At 43.5% G+C, this 21,054-nt stretch overlaps 2 protein-coding genes across 2 annotated transcripts; both read left to right on the plus strand.

Moving 5' to 3' along the window:
- The first annotated feature begins 5,735 nt into the window (after positions 1-5,735).
- LOC136540647 (uncharacterized) lies at positions 5,736-9,743 on the plus strand. Its single transcript, XM_066532655.1, has 5 exons — positions 5,736-5,941; positions 7,705-7,819; positions 7,919-8,008; positions 9,159-9,257; positions 9,348-9,743. The coding sequence occupies exons 1-5, from the start codon at positions 5,874-5,876 to the stop codon at positions 9,447-9,449; spliced, it is 474 nt and encodes a 157-aa protein (XP_066388752.1). The 5' UTR covers positions 5,736-5,873; the 3' UTR covers positions 9,450-9,743.
- A 10,154-nt stretch (positions 9,744-19,897) lies between these two features.
- LOC136540648 (LOB domain-containing protein CRL1-like) lies at positions 19,898-21,054 on the plus strand. Its single transcript, XM_066532656.1, has 2 exons — positions 19,898-20,316; positions 20,433-21,054. Exons 1-2 carry the CDS (start codon positions 20,038-20,040, stop codon positions 20,877-20,879), a joined length of 726 nt encoding a protein of 241 aa, XP_066388753.1. The 5' UTR covers positions 19,898-20,037; the 3' UTR covers positions 20,880-21,054.

Below are 21,054 nucleotides of genomic sequence, written 5' to 3' on the forward strand. Positions count from 1 at the left end.
TGCTTTCACATATACAGTTCACGTCAAGAGATCAGTTGAAGTAAAGATAGGTTGAAAGATGTATTAACTCCCATGATCTTATTATTGTATTATGGCCTATATGATTCTGCCTCATGCCCTACTGATATTAGTAATAAGTTAGGGTCATCGAATTTATCACTGTTTCTATGGCCTGTATGATTCTGCCTCATGCCCCACTGGTCATAACGATAGATAAGATTAATATATTTCATTAGATTTATCTCTATTAAATGGTTAAATGATGATGAGCTATTTCTTTTATATAAAAAGGGATTCGGTTACTTGCAGTAATTGGCTTAGCATAAACTGATTATTATTGACATCCTATTGCTATTGACTAATATTTGTCTAAATAATGATATTCATCCTGAATGATAACCGATTTTTCTTCTACAACCTTATGAGCTTTAACTGATTTATTCTTATGAGTATGTTGGAAATTGACTCCTTCCACATCGGCTCTCAGAGCCACATATTCGGGACTGTATAACAACACCAGCATATTCTTCCTTAAATTACTGATTAGCTTTCTCTCCTTATCAATTGTAGGGTCAAATTGACTGACATGTCTCAGGAGAAGTGCGTAGGATCGATAATCCCTGCGTTGAAGCTAGGCGGATCTCTAGCTCTATCGAACAGACCCTTTTGGCTTGCTCGTGTGCCCTCTGGCACGGGATAAAATTTCATGCCGATAGTTTCATAGAATTTTCAAGAGTAATCTAATTAATTCGAGATGCTTAATATTGTTAAAACATAAACTTGTAGGAATTGTTGTGATGGATTGATAGTAGTGTTGGCTCTAAAATTTTTACAATCGATTCCAAACATTATTAGGTGCTCACCTGTAATTTTTGTAGCTCCATAATAATTAGTTTGCTAAGTAGCTAAATGAGCCCTAGTTCGAAAATATATGTTTAAATCAATAAAATGTCAAAACACCTAGGGATTTTATAACTAAAATATTATGAGAAATTAGCGCCTAGTTCGACAACTTGGATACATGGTCTAGTACGTTAGTCATCAGAGCTAGCTCATTAGCTTGTGAGACGTAATCATATTTTAGAGTTGCAGTTGCCGTTGATTATTTACGTCCCTACATTGCATCCACATATTTTATGATGCGATGTTGGATCGTGAAGAAGATGGTGCCTTGATGATCGTGTCATCATGATGTAACATTAACTTTGGTTATATCTTACGTAGGCAAGCCCTAGTGCATAACCCTATTATTCCGCACTTAATTTTATGCTTGTGCATTAAGTTTTAAGGAGTTGAATGAAACCCACTTGCATATATATATATATATATCCTTATCATATGAGTCTTAATAGTATGATAGGATTGTGTAGATTACTATGCTACAAGACTTCGATAGAAGTCGAGTGATTGCTTGTCACTCGCGAGAGAGATGAAATATATTATTATTACTATTATCATGTTACTATCACATGAAAATATATATGGATAATAATTGGAGACCAGGCGGGACTATACTTTGGATTTGGTTAGGTAACCGAGCGAGGCTCTAGTTGCATTTATCCCGTCTGTGTCAATTGAGGACCGTCCGTTGTAGTGGATTCTAGTTAGGTCACAGACTTATTATACTGAGCACATACTTACTTATGAGAGCGGGAAGGCTCGTTGCTCTCTTGTCATGGGTTCTGACTCTTTTTGGACCCGACTGATTAGAGGCGGGGATGATGGAGGTCTAAGCACCACACTGAGTCTCGAACTCAGGGGTGGGGGCTTAGAGTCCAAGTTTGGACGGGACCTGGACTTCTTGATAGGAGAGTGGTGGGTTAGTCTTGCTTATGTCTAGGGTATAAGAGGGGCAGTGTGTTTTGGGGTACCTAGCTGATATACATTGGTTTATGAATCGCCGTATGATACGGTACGACTTGGCTATGATCTAGCACTGTAGTAAGAACTGGAACATGAAAGATGATAAAATGGTTCTGATTGCTTACCACCTGCTTGAAAGTAGCATAGGTGCTTACATAGAATAGGTTAGTTAATGAACTAATGATGGCTTCTAATAAAATTGAATATAAGGACGCACGTTTAGTAATGCTTCATGCAATACGAACAACTCACAAGCCTAAATAGCCTTGCATATCCTTGGAGTCTTTTAATTTTCTTCCTGTCAGGTAAGTCTTACTGAGTACAATCGAGTACTCAGGGTTTTATTCCCCCCTATTGTAGGTGACAGGTGAATGCTAGGGCTGACACTTGTGTGTGAAAACCTCCTGGTGGGCTCAGCGAGGATTTCCTTACGATGCAGACATAGAGTTATTTATAACTTTCACCCAAAAGCATTTTACAAAGGAAAGAATTACAACCTGTTATGATTCCATGTATATAGATGCTCCTTATGTCATCGTTTGAACTGTCATTACCTAAATTTTGGTTTCCATTGAAAACTCTGATAACATTGTATAATCCGCTGTTATAATCAATTGGTGTAATACTCTGATGTTGCATTAAAAGAGATGTAAGAAATGGTTAAGCATGTTATAAGATTTATCCTCTTATTTATGATCCTGGTGAAAAATATGGATTTTTGAGTTCTTCCTCGGGGTGTGCTCGACAGAACTGCCTGATGTAGCTCACCTTTAGGGGTGCTTAGTGTCTAGTGAAAGATAAGCACCTCCGTAAGCGTGTTATTTCGAGCGGTTCTGCCACATAATTACACCTGCACTTCCGCATCCCCTATCATCATCATATGAAGCATCTATGTTTAACATAATATAACCTTCTGGACGTTTTCTCCATCCTTGTCGTAACTTGGCTCCTTTGCTGTCATCTTTTTAATTATTTGCTAGAGAAACAATAGTTAATCCTGACTTTGATGGGAGCTGTATATTTTTACCGTGCGTTAACTGCCGCCTTTCCCACCACAGGTACCAGCCACCGTTCAAAATAAGCTCGGCTAGTCCTATCTCCAGGCCATGGACCTACTCTCCTCTATGGATCACTTCTTCCAACATGATAGGCCTCGATCGGTCAGTATCCAGCAAGTATCCGATCTTCTCCCAAACTCCTATCGAACTCCATACTGCTCTAGCTCAATCACAAGCAAAGATCATATGTTTAATATCTTCCGCCCCATTATGACACACCGGACACCCTCCATTAGGGATAAACTTGATTTCAGCCATGAAGTTACATTATTTCTAGTTTAACTAAGTTCTTTCTAGAGAAAATAAATAGGTAAATTATGAAAAATGCATTTCATAATGTATCTAATAAAACTCATTTGATGCTATAAATATTAGTACCCTTTTTTATGATATGTGAAAATTCAAATCCGCTATTTTCAGGATAGAGCGAGAGAGTATGCGTTAACGTTCTTGGCAGCTTAGATTTGTTTTATACTGATTATGAAATTCACTACCATCCAAATTATTAGGATGAATCACAATTTCTTTAACTACAAATGCTCGTTATGGACATTATTTATCATTGATGGTTGCATTATTTGCAAACGAGTAAGTTAGAACGGTGGAATACAACCATCTGAACCCCCTCTTCCAAAAGGAGTGGAATGGTTGAGCCAGTTATAAAGACTTCACTAAAGGCTAACCAACTACATACTAAACCGGTTAGAAAAAGATAAGTCCACCTCCTCTTGAGAAAGAAGTCCTCATCCCCCTAACCCCCTTGAGGGGGCTTTAGTTAATAAATGTCTTTCATAAAAATCTATACTGCCCCCTAACCCTCTGCCTATGGAGGGGATTCGCCCAGATAAAAAAGTTGTGTTGTTTTTTAATAAAGTAAATCTATGCAGCGGAATGATTTTCATGGATACCACTTTTGTCACCTTCCATCGGATGCCCGTGAGGGGACTAGTGTGATCCTAGGAGACAAGTGTTTTGAGTGTTTTTTTCATTAGTGCACCTCCAATTACTCAATTTAAGTAAGTATTAGATACCACATTGTGTAGAGAAAAGGTCAATACCCTTTGATCTAGTGGGAAGAGAATATATGAATAAAAAACACATTGCTTGTGAGAAATAAAGATAACATTCAAGAGTCCATACCTAGCTCTTGCTATTGGATGTGCCCTTAATGGTTGGAACAAGAGCATATATTAGTAAAAAAAAAGATAGTTGCAACCCCTTACATATGTTCTAAGCGAATGGCCGCTTAAAGGAACTATTGTATTGATTTATCAACTATTTTTAATGTTGTGTACATCGTAGGCTAAGGCTCATTCAGAAGTCTACAAAAGTGTTTTCATATTGTATGTGCCACAGTAAAATCTACATTTCGCTATGGGCCATTTGTTGGGAGCCAACAGTGAAGCTAGAACATATTGAAGGAGGTGCCGGTGTGCGAACTAGAGCTGCAACCATAATGAAAATTTGACCCTACTTATTGCTTTCTCATTTTTAAGGTGCATCCGCACTCACAATCAACATTATAACTTCGCCACTGCTAAGAGCCTATCAAGTCCTAGGTCAACATATGAGCCAAATATTTTTCCAAATAACATATTTACAGAAGCTTCTACTATTTTTATCACTATTCATAGTTTTGCCTTGGTTAAAATGTCATATACATAGATACTCTTGTCGGGTTATTCATGATGCGTACATGTAATCATACATAAGATGGCATTTATCTATCGACGGGGAAGAGACAATCTGAAAAGTCGCCACTGCTGTTGCTCAACTAGGGCTCTGTTGTCGCCACCTAGAGGCCCTTCTTCTTCTCCGACGAGGTCGCCGATAGCAAGAAGAAGAGGATCTCACTCTTCATTCACAACTAAACAATTCCTTATCTTTATATTGCTTAGGTTTAGTCAAAATAAATCTACTAGCAAAGAGAGTTTGTTACATGCGATGGCTTCGGCGAGATCACCATTGTAGTCGTTTTTATCAACAGAAGTCAATTTGTGATTACTATATGTAAGAGCAAGGGTTCTCATGGACACTCTTTGTGGGATATTAACTCCGGGTCGTCGATGGCACGTAGAGAGGAACCCCAGGGTTGGTGGTGCTGAATCTTTAGCCTATGCTATACTCGATGATTGAACCGCTGTTGTTTTGTAGTCTCAGATGCTCTTGGTCTGATTTCGAAACATTATACCTTGCGATGTGTCCAATGTATCGATGTTGGTTGGCAGATTCGATACTGAGAAGTGTACTCTAGTTTTGATTTTTTTACAATGCTCTATTTATTTGGAGTGTCGTTTGCACATACTAAAACCACGTGGGAAGAAAGAAGATGTAATGACTTAATATTGCATTTGTATTTTATTTTATATAATTTGAGGATGTACCGACCGAGTTTTAGTACATTTTCCACTCCTCGAGAAAAGATAATGAATACGTACATCGTAAATCTACGATCCAAGAAACCTTAAACTGTCCTGCTTCCACGCAAGCGCAACATCAAAAAGGCGAGAAAAACATTCTCAATGTAATTTAAACAGCATAAAGTAATCTCTCGGCCATACAAGAACATTCCCAACGATATCGTAACCTTGGTTCTACAACTAAACTAGTATACAACGTACGCATCCTTTGTGTGTTTTCCTACGTAGATGGAACTTGCTCGGAACATTCTCCCGCAGACCTTCCAGGCTTCCACTACTCCACTCCAACCAAAGAGCAAGAGCGGGACACGGATGTAATACCGAAGAAGGCGAGGGGGTTCGTCCCAGCACAAAGGGCTAAACAAACCACGGCGTCGTTATAAGTACAGTGTGGGGCTCGCGCCTCGGACAAGCCCCCGGTCGTCTCGATCCCAGAATCCGAGAGAGCTCAACAGGCCAGGTCCCCATCGCCGCGGCGCCTGCCCCCCTGCTCCCGCCCGGTAGTAGCCTCGTCGCCGCCGCCGCTGCCGAGATGGGGTTCGTCTCCTTCGTCGGGAGGGTGCTCTTCGTCGCCGCTTTTCTCCTCTCCGCCTACCAGGAGTACGCGCCTCTCCCATTTCCTCCCCTTGCCTGCTCATTTCCGCCGTGCTTGCTCGCCGTGTCGTTTCGAGTCCGGTTTCGGTAGATCTGGCGCGGCTTCCGCGGAGTCCGAGGGAGAATGTGGGCTGGGAGCTCCCTGGTGCGTGGATCTCGCGGTGGATAGTTTGGTTTGTGAGGTGTGGGGGCGTGACGTGGTTGGATCTGCTCCTGTTTTTTCGGCCTGATAGACGGAAACGACGTAATTTTGGTTTTAGGCCTTTCGATCTGCATCTGTGCAGTTGAATTACGGATGTATGCATCCGTGACGTGGAGGTTGGAATATTTCATTATTTGAAAATCTGGGTAGTTGAATTGTGGTAGTGATCTGCAGCTTTGGAGGGAGCTGAGTAGAACAATGTGTGCATTTACTTATTTCAAGTTTCTTCTTGCCAGCTGTACTCTGATGATCTGATCTACCTCGTAGATTGTTGGATGTGATGTTCTAGTGTACCATATGTATTTGAACCACTGCCCGATAGACTTGTATTAGCAAAATTCAAATTAGGTCATTGTTTAACTTGTGGTCCTGAAGCCACAGGAGATTTAGGATATGTGGATTCTAACCATGGGTTGTGGAACCACATTGAGTTTGCTGTTCTAATAAGAAACAAATAAATCATAATTTGACACCTCATCTTGTAGTTGAATACCGCCAAACATGTACGTGCAGAATAGCTACCAATCATGGACAATTTTCATGTAGTGACATAAACTGAACTGCGGAGGTGTGTGAAACACCACTTGACCAAACTGGTCCACTGCCAAATCTTCCACGGCTATTAATTATGCCTCTAGGTTTACAGAAGTTGCAACACAATTGTCATGAACTCAAGGTACTACGTGGGAAGGGGGAGTTTTTTTTGGGCTGGGTGGAGCAAATAAATGGTTCCATTCACAAGTCTATCCCTTAAGAGTGTTGATTTCAGTTGCAATCATCAATTATTATGCCTCCTTGGGAGATAAGAGAACAAACAAAACCAAGATCTTCATTTTCTTGCTGCTGTGTGAGGGAAGTTTGTTAAAGCGACGGTCTCCATTTTTTTCACTTCTCTCAAGGAGGCATCGCAATCGTTTGCATTGGTTTAAACCAGTGTCTTGCATTTTCTGTAATAGTATCTGCACTTTAGCTCTTTGTAACCTCCACTTAGACTATATAACATGAGAATGCTGTGAGACCTATATCTAACTTGTGATCGGATGATCTGCACCGAGTCTGAACTGTTGTGAACAGTCAGTCAGTCATATAGTAACTGGTTGGCGTTTTTGGGTTGTGAATCTAAAGGTTTGATAAGATATGATTGGTTCATAGTCAAGTCCTATCACTACAGTGTTGTCCACTTAATTTTACCACTGACAGGGTTTAAGTAATAGTTAGTGCCTAGTAGGAAATATTTATAGAACAGAGACCATCCATTCAGAGGGGTTGCTAGTTCAGCGTTTTTATGGGTAGTGACATCAAGTCTTGTGCGAGATACTATTTTTGTTTATATCAGGATCAGTATTAGGTTCACCCTTAGTCTTAGTTTCAATTGAGATGAAGCTTGCTCGCTCAAAGCACATCTCACAAGTAATCTAATTATAAGTGTCGTATAGAATCTTTCTCTGCATGTGCTACCAATGAACATGCAGAAGGAGTCAAGTCTAGCTTCAATTATTTGCTCTTCCTTCTTGGCCATATGTCAGATGAATTAATAGTCCTGGCACTTCATTTCACCTGGATGCAGGTTTAATGAATTCGGTACTGATGGTGGGCCAGCAGCTAAGGCGCTCCAGCCCAAGTTCAATGTGTTTGTCAAAAATATCTCTGCTCATCTGGGAGTAGCTGTGCCGCACATTGAGGTGAGAATTTGCCTTTTCTTTTTTCTCATGACACGATTTGTGGTATGCTCTGTGGGTCATTGATTTATGTTGCTTACATCATTACTTTGATTTATCCAGCTGAAGCATGTGATTGCTGCTACAATTGGTCTTAAGGGTCTTGGAAGTCTCCTTTTTATTTTGAGCAGCTCTCTCGGTGCTTATCTCCTGGTATGTACTATGCTTGCGCTGCTGTTATTTATTTCCTTTGATCTTTTACCAATCCTATTTTAAGTAAATAATCACCTTCAAATTCATCCTTCTTTCTACGACCCCGATTGTAAATAAATGCTGTATATATAGAGCCACACAACACTTTTCCAGGTCTCATGGTGGTCATTGCTCCATGCTGCGCATGATGGAAATATTACTCGTCTAGTAAATATTGTCATACAAAAAGCATTGCTGTGTAGTCATGTGTTTTATTGTTGAAATGTCAGCAACTTAGACACTTAGCTTAGTTTCATAGAGTTTCATTTGGGACTGCGGCACACATATTTTGGTTCTGTGATTACTTTATGCTGTTCTTTTGATTATTGAGGAACCTGGCTACATAGATATTCTTTGACTATTGAGGAACAGATAAGGACACCCTTAGGCCATATTTTCTTTATTCTGTTGGCTTTTGCAATCTGGGCTTAAAAATTGGTATGTAATGATGCAATCTGTATCTTTAAAACTATTGTGTAATGATGCTTATGATACAAAAATCTTGACCTACCTGGTGTACTTACATGTCTTGAATATAGTTTTTTTTATCCATTTTTTTACCTGGTAGGTATTGTTTCTAGCTGTTCCATGCTGGTTCTTTACTTGATAAAATAATTGAGATAGTATATATGTTCCATAATTTGCCTTAGTTAAGGTATACCATATATGTTCCATAATTCGCCTTAGTTAACCTATACGGCACCATGCCATTCATTGTCTGATATACATACTCCCAGGAAATACTGAGGATCAATCTTTGATCCTATAAAACGAACAGTGTATTTTTTAATGTTTCTTGCCTTAGGTCCATAGCGCCCCTTTTTTTTCTGCTGATTTGCTGGTTATTGAATGCTCAAATGGGGGTGTTGCTTTATCTAGTGCCCATTGTTTTGCTAAGGGTCATCACTTACCCCTGCGAATACGTTGCTATAATAGAATGCTATATGAGTTACTTCTGGACCTCCCATCTTTATTATCTTTTCCTGTTATCCTTACTACTTAGGCACTGAGGTGACATTCTTTTTATTGTGAACCTAGACAGATCTGATCTTTTGGTTTGTCTCTGTGGCTACCCTAGCTACTAGCTAACGAAGTCACTTTATCTTTGCAGTTGTTTTACCTTGCTTTGATCACTCCTATCATTCATGACTTCTACAACTACGATATGGAGAAGGCAGAATTTGCGCAGCTCTTTGGGAAGTTCACCCAGGTAATTATGGATTTCTTTGTTTAGAAATGTTCCATGCAACACACATTCTGTTGCAGTATCAAAATAGCCCGTGATAACTTGTGACTGCAGGATGTGGCACTGATTGGAGCTCTCCTCTTCTTTCTGGGCATGAAGAACTCCATCCCGAAGCGGCAGGGCAAGAAGAAGGCCCCCAAGGCGAAGACGAACTAAAGTCTCTTTAGATAGTTGGCACGCCTCAGGCAGTGTCTGGAGACAGCTCTATTTTGAAGCAAGCTGCGATGCAGTCAATGGCATCGAGCTGCGCTTTTACATGTATCAGATTCCATTTTGCGGGGCACGGCCCGAACGAAAGTGGGCGGCAGTTAGGCGACTAGATTCTGTACTTGCTATTGGTTTGTTGAACTAGGTTGCCAATGGTTAATCTTATCCATTTGATTTATCGTAGCACTGGGCTTTGTTAGCAGTGCAGGAATCGCTACTGATTGAATGGTGTGCTTTCCTTCACTTCCCCGTCACTTGTCAGTTTATGTGATGTTTTTTATCCTAATTTCGGCAGACGTGCAAAATCGAAGCAGACTTGGTGTGTTTGGATACGATGGCTACGTGTTGCCACTTCTCTCTCTGTTTTTTTTTCAAATCGTCATGCTAACAATTTTTTCGTCATACCTTAGGCTGTCATTTGATTTTCTACCACAACTATCGAACTACAGTCATTTGGTTTTCTACCACAACTACGGAACTACAGTTTGCAGTTCGGTAGTTGTCTTAGAAAATCAAATGACAGCCTAAGGCCTGTTTAGATTACCTCAAAGTTCTAAGTTTTTTTACTCTCTCCATCACATCAATTTTTGGACATATGCATGGAGCATTAAATGTAGATAAAAAAAATAACTAATTGCACAGTTTAGTTGTAAATTACGAGACGAATCTTTTGAGCCCAGTTAGTCCATGATCGGACAAAGTTTGTTAAATACAAACGAAACGTGCTACAGTGTCCAGATTGCAAAAATTTGCAATCTAAACCAGGCCTAAGTAAGAAACTGACGAATATAATCTGCAACGCAGCGTGCAATGTTTGGTAATGAGCTAAACACACGCTTTGTTGGGTAGGTATGCAGAATCCAAGTCGTGCCCTTGGAAAGTAGTATTGCAGTATGTCAGTCTTGGAGAGCAGTAACGAGACCAAAGTAGAACGAAGTTATGCTTGGCTAATGGTTTCTGCGGCTGATAAGTCGGTTGATGTTGTTTTGTTGTGAGAGTAAAATACTGTATCATACCTAATAAATCGAGCTGATAAGTTCTATTTCTGTCATGCACATCGAGGTGTGGCTAAAATGTGCGTCCAGGGATGGCGGGGACACGGGACACGGGACACGGGACACTTGACAGAATTGTCCGGGGAGTAGCAAATCAGAAGAAGGTGAAATGGCACGATGACAAGAGTTGAGTTCAGCGGCTGCAAGGCAGGGCAGCTCAACTGCTCTGAAGTCGGAGGCGTTTGATTTTGTAGTCGCTCCTAAAATTCATATCACATCGAATATTTAGATATTAATAAAGAGCATTAAATATAGATTAATTACAAAACCAATTCTATAGATGGAGGCTAATTTGCGAGACGATTTTTAAGCCTAATTAATCTGTCATTAGCATATGTTTACTGTAGCACAACGTTGACAAATCATAGACTAACTAGGCTTAAAAGATTTGTCTCGTAAATTAGTCGCAAGTTGTGTAATTAATTTCGTAATTAATCTATATTTAATACTTCATGCATGTGTCTAAATATTCGATGTGACATGAATTTTAGGAGCGTGTGTAGAACCCAAACAAGAAAAACGCCTGCCCAGGCCGTCGAACTCTACAGGAGTAGAGTAGGATCCTGGCCCCAATTATTCCCCGCCGTCGCTAGCCACGTTCCTCTTCCTTCCAAGCGTCCCCAACCCCAACCGGCCACCGGAGCCATCACAGCACGCTCGCACGCATGCGCGCGGCGCGGCAGGACCTGAGAACGCGAGTATTTCACGGTGGAACGCAACCCAGTTCGGTTGGATGGAGCAAACAGTATCACAGTCATCAAGGAGAAACGGCAGAACGCAGCACAGGCAGGCAGGCCCGGCGTCAGGACGGCCGGTCGGTCAAGACTCAAGACCCAAGCCCTTCTCGGTCCGCTAATACGGCCAACGCCATAGCGGCCAACCCCCTACCCCAAGGATTTTTCTAAACCCCAGAGCGCTGCCCTGTGCGTGCAGTGTGCTGCTGCCACGGCCTGATGACACCAAACCCTGGAGTCCCTGTCACGAACCCTCGCATCGCATCCATTGGGCGTGCGACGGACGCACGCAGCGCAGCATGAAGTGACTCGATCGCCTGTCCTCTTGTGCTCCCCCCAGGAAAGGAACCATTGCTCGATCATCTGCCATAGCTTATTAATAGCCACTCACGAGCCAGTCGCTCAAATTGCCTTGCATCAAATATATAACTATATATAATATATATATACCAACACCATCTTGCGTTTAGATTATGCTTTTAGTTTAGGATAGATTTAATTTAGAAGAGGCGGGGTGGAAGATCTGTCCCCCCGGGGCGCTTAATCGGCACGAAACGAAATAGCGACCGAGAGCTGCTGCTCGAAGAGATGGCTCACTAGTTTTAGTTTTTATTCAATCTCGACGGGTACACCGTTTATTTGTTTTGGCCCCCGTCTCCGTGCAGAAAGCGACGCGATTGCGTCGTGTCCCGCGACCGCCGGGCAGGACGCGCCCGTGTGGCCTCCCGCTGTCCCCTGACCTGACCCCTCCGGACGACGACGACGACGACGCGGACTGATTTGCCCGTGGCCGTGGTTGCTCCTGGCTCGTTGAGTTCAAAATCTGCTCGAATCGAGCTCAGTAGACGACGACGACGGCTTCCGAGACCACAGGGAGTTTTTGCAGCTTATCAAGGAAGGCCAAGGACAGGCTACAACAGGCATGCCAAGAATGTTATCCCGATAGAAGAGAGGATGGCATGTTGGTGCATTAGGACGTGTTTTCTAAGCAATAAGGCACACATATAAGCCGGCTTATCAGCCATAGTATAATATTTTCTCTCTCTCAACAAATCAGCCGTACAAATCATCACAAACGGCTTATAGACCAGCCAAACAGAGCCATAATAAGGATATATGTTATTTTGACAGCCCTAACTCAATGGCCAGGGTCAGGGGCAGTGAGCTAACACAACACTCCAACCGATCGGTTTGACCGCCGGGAGGAGGCGAGCTGGAATCGCTCTCATTCATAGTCTAGCCTACGGATAGTTGAGTTCTGCTGATGCTGATGAATGGCTTCCCCTGACTATATATACTCAGTGGCGTTTTCAGAAAAAAAGAAGGTACGGTCGTTCAGAACTTGTTACATATAACGAAACTCGAAAGAGGGACGACACAATCACACGACACTGAAGTTCATCAGGAACAGAGCACTGCCCTTATCATTTGGGTTTGCCAAAAGCTTGGTGCTCCTGCTAGTACATCTGTTGCGTAGCGCCGTCTGGAACTGCATCGTCACTGTCCTTGCGCTTGTTCCATGTGTTGAGATCGAGTTTGACCGGTCGTGATAGTAACATCACAGCACCCATAGAAGCGGACGCTACTTGCAGCCCAGAGGCAGCAAGCTGGATCCACGTAGACGTCGTGCTTTCATCGTCCATTGTAAATGGCACCGACAAATCTAGTTTTGTAGGTTATATAAGATCGACATGTAATGTAACCCTTTTGTTTCTGTCATCACAAGGGCTTCAAAAGTCCAAGCTCCAACTGCACATTCAAGGCGCTAAACAGTTGGGCGATCGTCCGAACGCTGACGACGACGCATGGCGAAGTGTGCAGGCAGGCAGTGCGCTGTCATTCACTGACAGAGAGACGCGAAGAAGAAAGAGCTCGAGCTATGCTAGGCGCCTGAACGAGATGCTGCTGTCTGCTTTGGGTGTCCATGTCCATGCGTGTTTCAGAAACAAGACAAGAAGGGAGCTGTGGGGTTTGAGTTTGATGGTGGTGATAATGGCTTCCTTGACGACAGACAGAGCAGTGCTCTTCGGCAGAGTTAATGGCAGCGGCTGAGACGTGTCCATGTCCTTTTCTCAGCTTTCGCGGCGAAAGTCACACGCTCCATTGTACAGAAACTGCAAGGACGACCTGAACTCGCTCTGAAGACCAACATTTTGGCTCCATTGTAGTGTTCGTAGTGGCAGCAGCACAGCGTAAGGAACAAGAAGCTGGAATAAACAACGTTTTGGCTTCACTGCTGATCGCCATTACTAGCAAGTTTCGTGCAAACTTACCAGATGACTCCATGCATGCAAGCAAGAATGTAGAATGGGGGGGGGGGGGGGGGGGGGGGGTCAAGAACTGCATAAACAGTTTCTTCAGAAAACAAAAAAGAAATGGATAAACAACTGGCCAGGTTGAATTATACTATAAATCTTTTCCCTCAAAAAATTATACTATAAATCTTTATATCAACAATTATTATATGTATGATTCTAACTAGATATATCACATACTACATGATGCATGAATCAAGTGATATTTATTTGATATTACAAATATTAGTACTTTTTTTGGATAGAAAATCAGTTTTTTAGGGAAAGATAGAAAAATCAGTTAAACTGAAGAGGGAGGGATCTGCAGGCAACCCAAATGTTAATCCGGACGAAGGTTATATTAAGGGACAGTTATGTTGGACCACCGACCGGGGGGCGCGTTCCACTTCCACGGACGCGGCCAAATTTGACTAGCCACCCAACCGGTTGGCGCCTTGCGAGAGAGCTTATGCAAGCCATGTGAGCCGTGACGCCGCCATCTCCATTGCCTTAGCGGCGGCTCCTTCTGCTCTGCATCTAATAATTCCCCATTTCTTTGACCGGTGCTGATCGATGATGCCATCTGAACATGCCCCCAACTCGATCACAGCTGATGATCGATCGACGATCTATTATATATTCCTCATGATTTAATTAGCTCCTTTTCCTGTCTTTGTTCTAGACTTCTAGCTAATAAGCTAGCCGACGGACGAACGGCTGGACCGTGCGAGACGCGAAGAATTGTTGCAGGAACTGATGCATCGGAGCTGCGTCTTGCAGCGTGAAAATCTCTCTCTGCACGCGTTTGGTCAAGGCAAACAAGCCTGCTGCGTCTGTGTCATCCGTAAAGTCTGAGACTATATGCAAAGACGACGAAGCAGAATTATCACCGCCACAATGACATTGACAATGCAATGCATCACACGTTGTTGAACAGCGACTTACATCAGCTACATATACAACACACGGTAATGGTAGTAATAATGATACGCTAAATTAAACAACGTGGCTCTGCTGTATTCCTAGCTTAATTAGCTGCTAGTGTGCTGTTGGGCCTTCCTTGACGAGTCGCTGTCGCATCAATATTCTTCCGACCAACAGTGCATCCGTGCGTGAATGATTATCTGCTCGATCGCTCGTGTGCAGAAGCAGGATATATATTGCTGTTGCATGTGCAGGGCCGTGTTCCATCTCCAGCGGATTTCCGGGCAGGCGAGCTGAAGCAACCGATCATCTGGAGGACAAACCACGCGCTGCGCTGCTAGCTGGAAATCTCTTGCGGCAAGGAAAGAATGTGTTGTCCTAATCCTAATAGGTTACTGCAAAGGTTGCCCAGTCAAGGATCTGTGACTGTATGTCCGTGTTCTTTTTTTCTCTCTCTCTCTCAAAGAAATGGGAGAGGAGTCCTGACATGAAGCCTTTCTGACCCAACTGCTGATTGGAGACACACCTCATATCATACTGTGATTAGCAATGGATGAAAAGGAGTGCTGGTTTGGACGTTTGATATTGAGGAGATATGAAGCCTTGTTTTGTAAGGATGTTCCTAGCTAAACTGTGTTGTACTAGTTTTTTTAGGGTAAAATTGTACTATATATAAAGCAAACAGTTTTAGGGAGTGAACATTTCATTAGATGCCAAATGCCAAAATATATCATATATGCATATAATCACTTGTATCCAAAACTTAACTACGGATGTTGGTGGTCACTGAAACAAACCAAACCTAGTGCAGTAGCTAGATAGTGTTGTACGAACAACATAGCATCTGAACAAGACATAACATAACAATTAACACAAACACACACAACGCTTAGTCAGCTATTGGTATTTGGTACGAGCTTTTTCATGTTTTTTTTGAGCACTTCGAACTTTTTCATGTGTGTGCCGGGCGGCGGGTCCATGGACGAGAACGAGAGTTGAGAGCACCTCTAGCTGTTGTTCACTCCATGGGACTTGTGGAACAGACAACAAGACCCACCACTGAGCTCCCTGCCAGACCCAGTGCTAAAGCACCCAAGCGCTGCCACGGCCCATCGGCTGCACCCCCCAGGAATATTTGGAACATGTCCTATCCCTGCTCCTCATCTGCATAACAAGCACAAGGCACGCCATGCCAAACCGCCAACCTTCCTCAGGGTCTTTTCCATCCGGCTAAGCTAGTACAGTATAGTTTTTAGCCCCACTTCCCTTGGTTTCCCGGCCGCTTACTTGGGCCCCGGCTCCGGGCACGTCTGATTAATACTAAAGCGCTACACGCCACGCATCGATCAGCACAAGTTTCTAAAACGTGTCCTAAATTCTGAGAACTGATGGAATGTACTGTAGTTTTTGGTTTTCATTGCCTAAATCATGCAGAGCACAGGCCCCATTTTCTTGCTGCTAGGTACTTCTTCTTTCATCAGTACTGTAGTGTGCCTCAGTGACTACTGGTGTCATTGTCTGCAGTGCAGTGTACTTTGTTGGCATATCTGATTCTGCCATTGTTTGGAGCTTGTCCATGGTTCAATGGACATTATATTGTCCCATTTCTTTAGTAGAAAATTCTGTAGAACTGTTAGGGTAGAGAGGTGATCAGAAGAAGAAAGCCGCCCGTTTTTTCATATGGTTGCGAGATGTGTAAAAGAAAGGCTCAAAGGCAAGTAGTAGCAGTATGAGTGTATGACGATAGGATGAGCTGAGGTGACAGGAAGATGGGCATGTGGATCTCAGAGAGAAAAGGTTAGTGGCGATTGGTGAAGCCAGCTTCGATCAGAATTGGGGGAGCAAGGTAAAGCTGCTGATGGCTCATCACATGACATCCACGTCGCATGCAGGCTGCTGGAATGGATTGGATGATGAGTGCTTGTTTAGTTTCTAAAAAGTTTCCCAAAAAGTGCTACAGTAGCCATCACATCGAATCTTGCGATATGTGCATAGAGCATTAAATGTAGACGAAAAAAAACTAATTGCACAGTTTAGTTGAAAATTGCGAAACGAACGTTTTGAACCTAATTAGTCCATAATTAAACACTAATTGCCAAATAAAAACGAAAAGTACTACAATAATCAAATTCTCAAAATTCGTGAACTAAACATAGCCTGAGATGAGGGGAAGGGAGGCCCCAAAATGAAATGACAGGCGCTGGGCACGCGCAGCATTCCAAAGAGGCAACCATCGTTTGCGGCCTTGAAAGGTTTCATTTCATTTCGGGGCCTGCTTGTCCCCTTCCGCTCCCTGGGGCTCACCACGGCCACAGTGCTTGCCGGCCAGTTTCGCAACTGTTCACAATGCTCGTGCTCTGGGTTTTGTTTGTCTCGGTTTTATTCTGGTTTATTTCAGGTCGTTTTCCCTCTGCAGTACCAGTGTACCACAGCCACGCGCGATGTGATCTTCCATTCAGTACCTGCAGCTGCAGGTCACTCCAAATGCAGTACAACTAGTGCAGATTGTACAAGTACAGAATCCCATGTATTTTGTTTTCTGAGTACAGCAGGATCATTGTCTTGCACTAGAAAAGTTTCTGTTGCACAACAATGAAGAGATGAAATGCTCCTAACCTGGCAAGTTTTTTTTTTCAAAGACCATCTCGCAAGCTTTTCGAATGTGAAGATATAACGATAAACAAGTCAGAAATGTCTCTGCTCCAGTTTCCAATGCTGGACAGATTAACGCTACTAGTTCCCAGAGGATGAACAAACCGGCAGGATTAGATAAACAATGGCCTCGTTCGGCGGGAGGGTTTTTCGGAGGAAAGTGGAAGAAAAACACTGTTTCGGATGAAATGTTGTGAGAAAAAAAATACCTGTTCCGGATGAAAAAAAAAAGTAGATCAAGCCAGGTTCAAGGGCGAGAGAAAGAGCTGCATTAGTGGCCGTCGTGGGGCCAATAGACCTGGGGTACGTACCAGGCCTACCCTAGCCTTTCCATTTCACTATTTTTTGCCACCTCCTATACATACAAGGAGGGTTTGATGTGACACCGGGGCAAACAAACACGTAAAAACTACAAGGAGATCCAGCAGCCCAAAGCTCAAAAAAATTAGAAGGATATCCAACCAGGTAGCGTGCTGGAGTACTGCCTATAGGTGTTTCTGAAACTAGTGACAACCCTACCTAGTGAATCCAGAGAAATCCACGTACTTCTCTACTGAGAAAGGAAACCGTAGGGGGCTTATTTACATTCTTTTTTCTTGAGATAGTAGGTCCAGTTCATTGGTATCACAAATTAAACTTTGATCATTCATTATTTATGTTTGTTTATGATTATAAACTTATGATCATCGGATAGTACATTTGATTACAAATCTAACTTATCAAATTTATATTACAATAGTTAAAATTTATTGGCTAAATTATTAGTCAAACATTGTGAAGTTTGAATTTTGATATGCATGTGTGCCTTATAAAGTGGACTAGAGGGAGTATTAAGAACTGCTAATGTTGTACGCAAAATTTTAAAAGTTCCTGACTAATTTAGCTCTGTAATTATATATGGGTGTAATTTACTGGTTTGAGATTTGTTATTATGGGTGTAAACTTATTGAATTGAAAAACTGATGTGCTAGCTTGACATTAAACGCATCATCAGTAGTTCCTACGTAGCTTATCAGGAAGAGGTTGGTTGCTGAGCTGCTATTGGCGATACTTGTTAATTGTAGTGGTTAGATACTGAACTGTAAAATGCAGGTCTAGCACCCTAGTAGCATAGGGCAGTTCAAATGTCCTACTGACTAGATGAAGTTATTGCATTATTTGCCCTAAAAAAAGAGCTCTAAAAAAGTTATTGTATTCTTGTCATATAATAAATGTGAACTGTAATTTTTTTGTTCGAAAATAGGATGCAAAGATAGGTCTATTTTCTCATAAAAATATAACCTTTCGCTCTTGTTTTGATGTAAATTAGAGCCATAATGACTAAGAACAAACAACAAGAGGTAGGGTATATGTAGTTGTTGTAGTTGCATCTCAATGCAAGCTCCATCATGAGAGCATGCACACACTGCTCTGACTTTTGATGAGCTAGTTGTGGTTTCTGTGATTCTTTCCATTCGTGATTTGTTTGTCAGAAATGGGAATCATTCAGAGCATAAGTGACCAGGTCCACAGGTCCACCGTATTGGAACAGATAAAGGAAGAGGACAACAGAAGGCTGAGGCCAGCATTCCTTTCCATCTGTCTTTGTTACTAATTACTTGGGCCTATGAATCTAGGATGCAGTAGACTGATGTTTACAATGCCATCAATAATGCCAGGATATGCTAGTTGAGGAATCCACATAATAACGTAATGATAAGCATAGGCCAACAGGCCAGGACCAGGCATCTAATAACAAATTAGCATAGGTCATCAGGCTAATTTGGTTGAGCAAACTCTTCCCAGTGGCTAGTGGAAGGCAAAAAGCCTGATTAGCTAGGATAAAACTACAGGCGTCAGTCCTAATCGCCCTTTAATTTTGAACATTCTGTGAAGCAGAGGCAACAGAGTTTCAGAAGTTCTGCTGCCCTGTTCCAGTCCTTCATAGGTGCAACTGCTATACTATAGAAACAGTACATCTTAAGCTATACTAAATTCAGTTTTCTTATAAACACATATTTTAAGCTACAAATTGGCAGGCCATTGCTAGATTTGTTTTTCTCGGTGGTTGGACTTACATGCCTACAGAAAAACAAAAACAATATGCATGTATAGTTTCCTGATAATCAAATCAAAGGGAGATGTGACACCGGAACTAGTTCTTTCCCATCACTCATAATTGTTTGCTTTTCCCCAGTCCCGCAAAAAATAAAAACAAAAGAAAATATCAAAGGGTCGAGCAGCGACAACTCCACGTCTGGAGCCAGGTGATGTATGAGTGCATGTACTACACGGTACACTGAACTTTTTTAAATAAAAAAAACGCATTTATTTTATTTATCCCCAAATTATGAACTGGACTGTGCTCGCTGGCCTCGCAGCAGCCGAGCCCAACTGCACACAAAAGAAATGGGTGCATGAGCAGGCACAGAAAAACGAAACAAAAAAAAGTAGTATTAGACCAAACCCAATGCAAAACCCCTAAGTAAAAGATTAGCAATGATTGGCGTCTCCAGCCCCCATTGTCGTTGGTCCCTTGCACAAGTACTAGTACTGCTGCTAGGCTTGTTGTAGGGGTGCCCCATGCAGGGAGGGTGCATGTCACCATAAAATTTAGCGGCAACGAGCGAGGGCGATTGGAAGCTCAAAATAATGGAGCCGGTTGCCCACCGGGGAGACACGCCGGATTTGTTTAATCCCCTGGCCCTAATCCCCCACCCCTGCCGTCTCCTTCTCCTTCTTATAAGCAATGGCGGAGGGTCTTGCATTGCACCCCCCATCCTCACCGCGCCGATCACTGCAGTCGGCACGAACGAAGGAAGAGATCGCCACCGATCGATCCAGCTCGAGCGAGCGATCACGTGCAGCACGGACAGCAGTGTGCTTGGCGGAGATCGAGATGACGGGGTTCGGATCACCGTGCGGGGCGTGCAAGTTCCTGCGGCGCAAGTGCGTGCGCGGCTGCGTCTTCTCGCCCTACTTCTGCCACGAGCAGGGCGCGGCGCACTTCGCCGCCATCCACAAGGTGTTCGGCGCCAGCAACGTGTCCAAGCTGCTCGCGCACCTGCCACTCGCCGATCGCCCGGAGGCCGCCGTCACCATCTCCTACGAGGCGCAGGCGAGGCTGCGCGACCCCATCTACGGCTGTGTCGCCCACATCTTCGCGCTCCAGCAGCAGGTGCGCGTGCGCGACTGCCCGGCCGCCGCCGCGGTCGCCGTCGTCTCTGCTTTGTCTCTTGTGATATGATAGGGTTTAATCGCTGACCCGTGCCGTCGTGCGTCCAATCGATCCAGGTGATGACCTTGCAGGCGCAGCTGGCGTCGCTCAAGGCGCAGGCGGCGCAGGGGCAGCCGGGCGTGCACGAGGACGCCAAGGGCTACGTGGGCAGCGCCGCCGCGGAGCAGCTAGGGTACGGCTACCCCTGGTGCAACGGCAATGGAGGCGTCTCTGGAGGCGCCGTGGGTGCGCCCGCCGCGCAGCCGGGCGCGTACGGCAATGGCGGGCACGAGTCCCTGACCGTGCTGCTGGGGTCGGACTACATGCAACAGTCGCTGTACCACGAGTTCGAGCACGCCGGCGCGGACGACGACGACGGCCGGCAGGGGAACGCCTTCGAGGCAGCGGCGGAGTCCTCGTCGTTCGGGGCGGAGGAGAGCGGCGGCTGGAGGTCGTCGTCGGGATACCAAGACTGCGAGGACCTGCAGAGCGTGGCTTACGCTTACCTGAACCATCGCTCGTAAGAACTGAGAACTACTAGTGCAGAAAATATATCACAAGAGAGAGAGATATAGATATATATATCTGTCCTCAATTCCTGATATGATCATGTTTTAGACTTGAGCTTGGGAAAATATATGTGCGATTTTCGATCGATCTGTAGATCGGTCTCCGCTAGAAATAATTCAGAAGCATGCA

This window comes from Miscanthus floridulus, chromosome 2, assembly GCF_019320115.1.
Source record: "Miscanthus floridulus cultivar M001 chromosome 2, ASM1932011v1, whole genome shotgun sequence".
In the NCBI taxonomy this organism is placed as follows: domain Eukaryota; kingdom Viridiplantae; phylum Streptophyta; class Magnoliopsida; order Poales; family Poaceae; genus Miscanthus; species Miscanthus floridulus.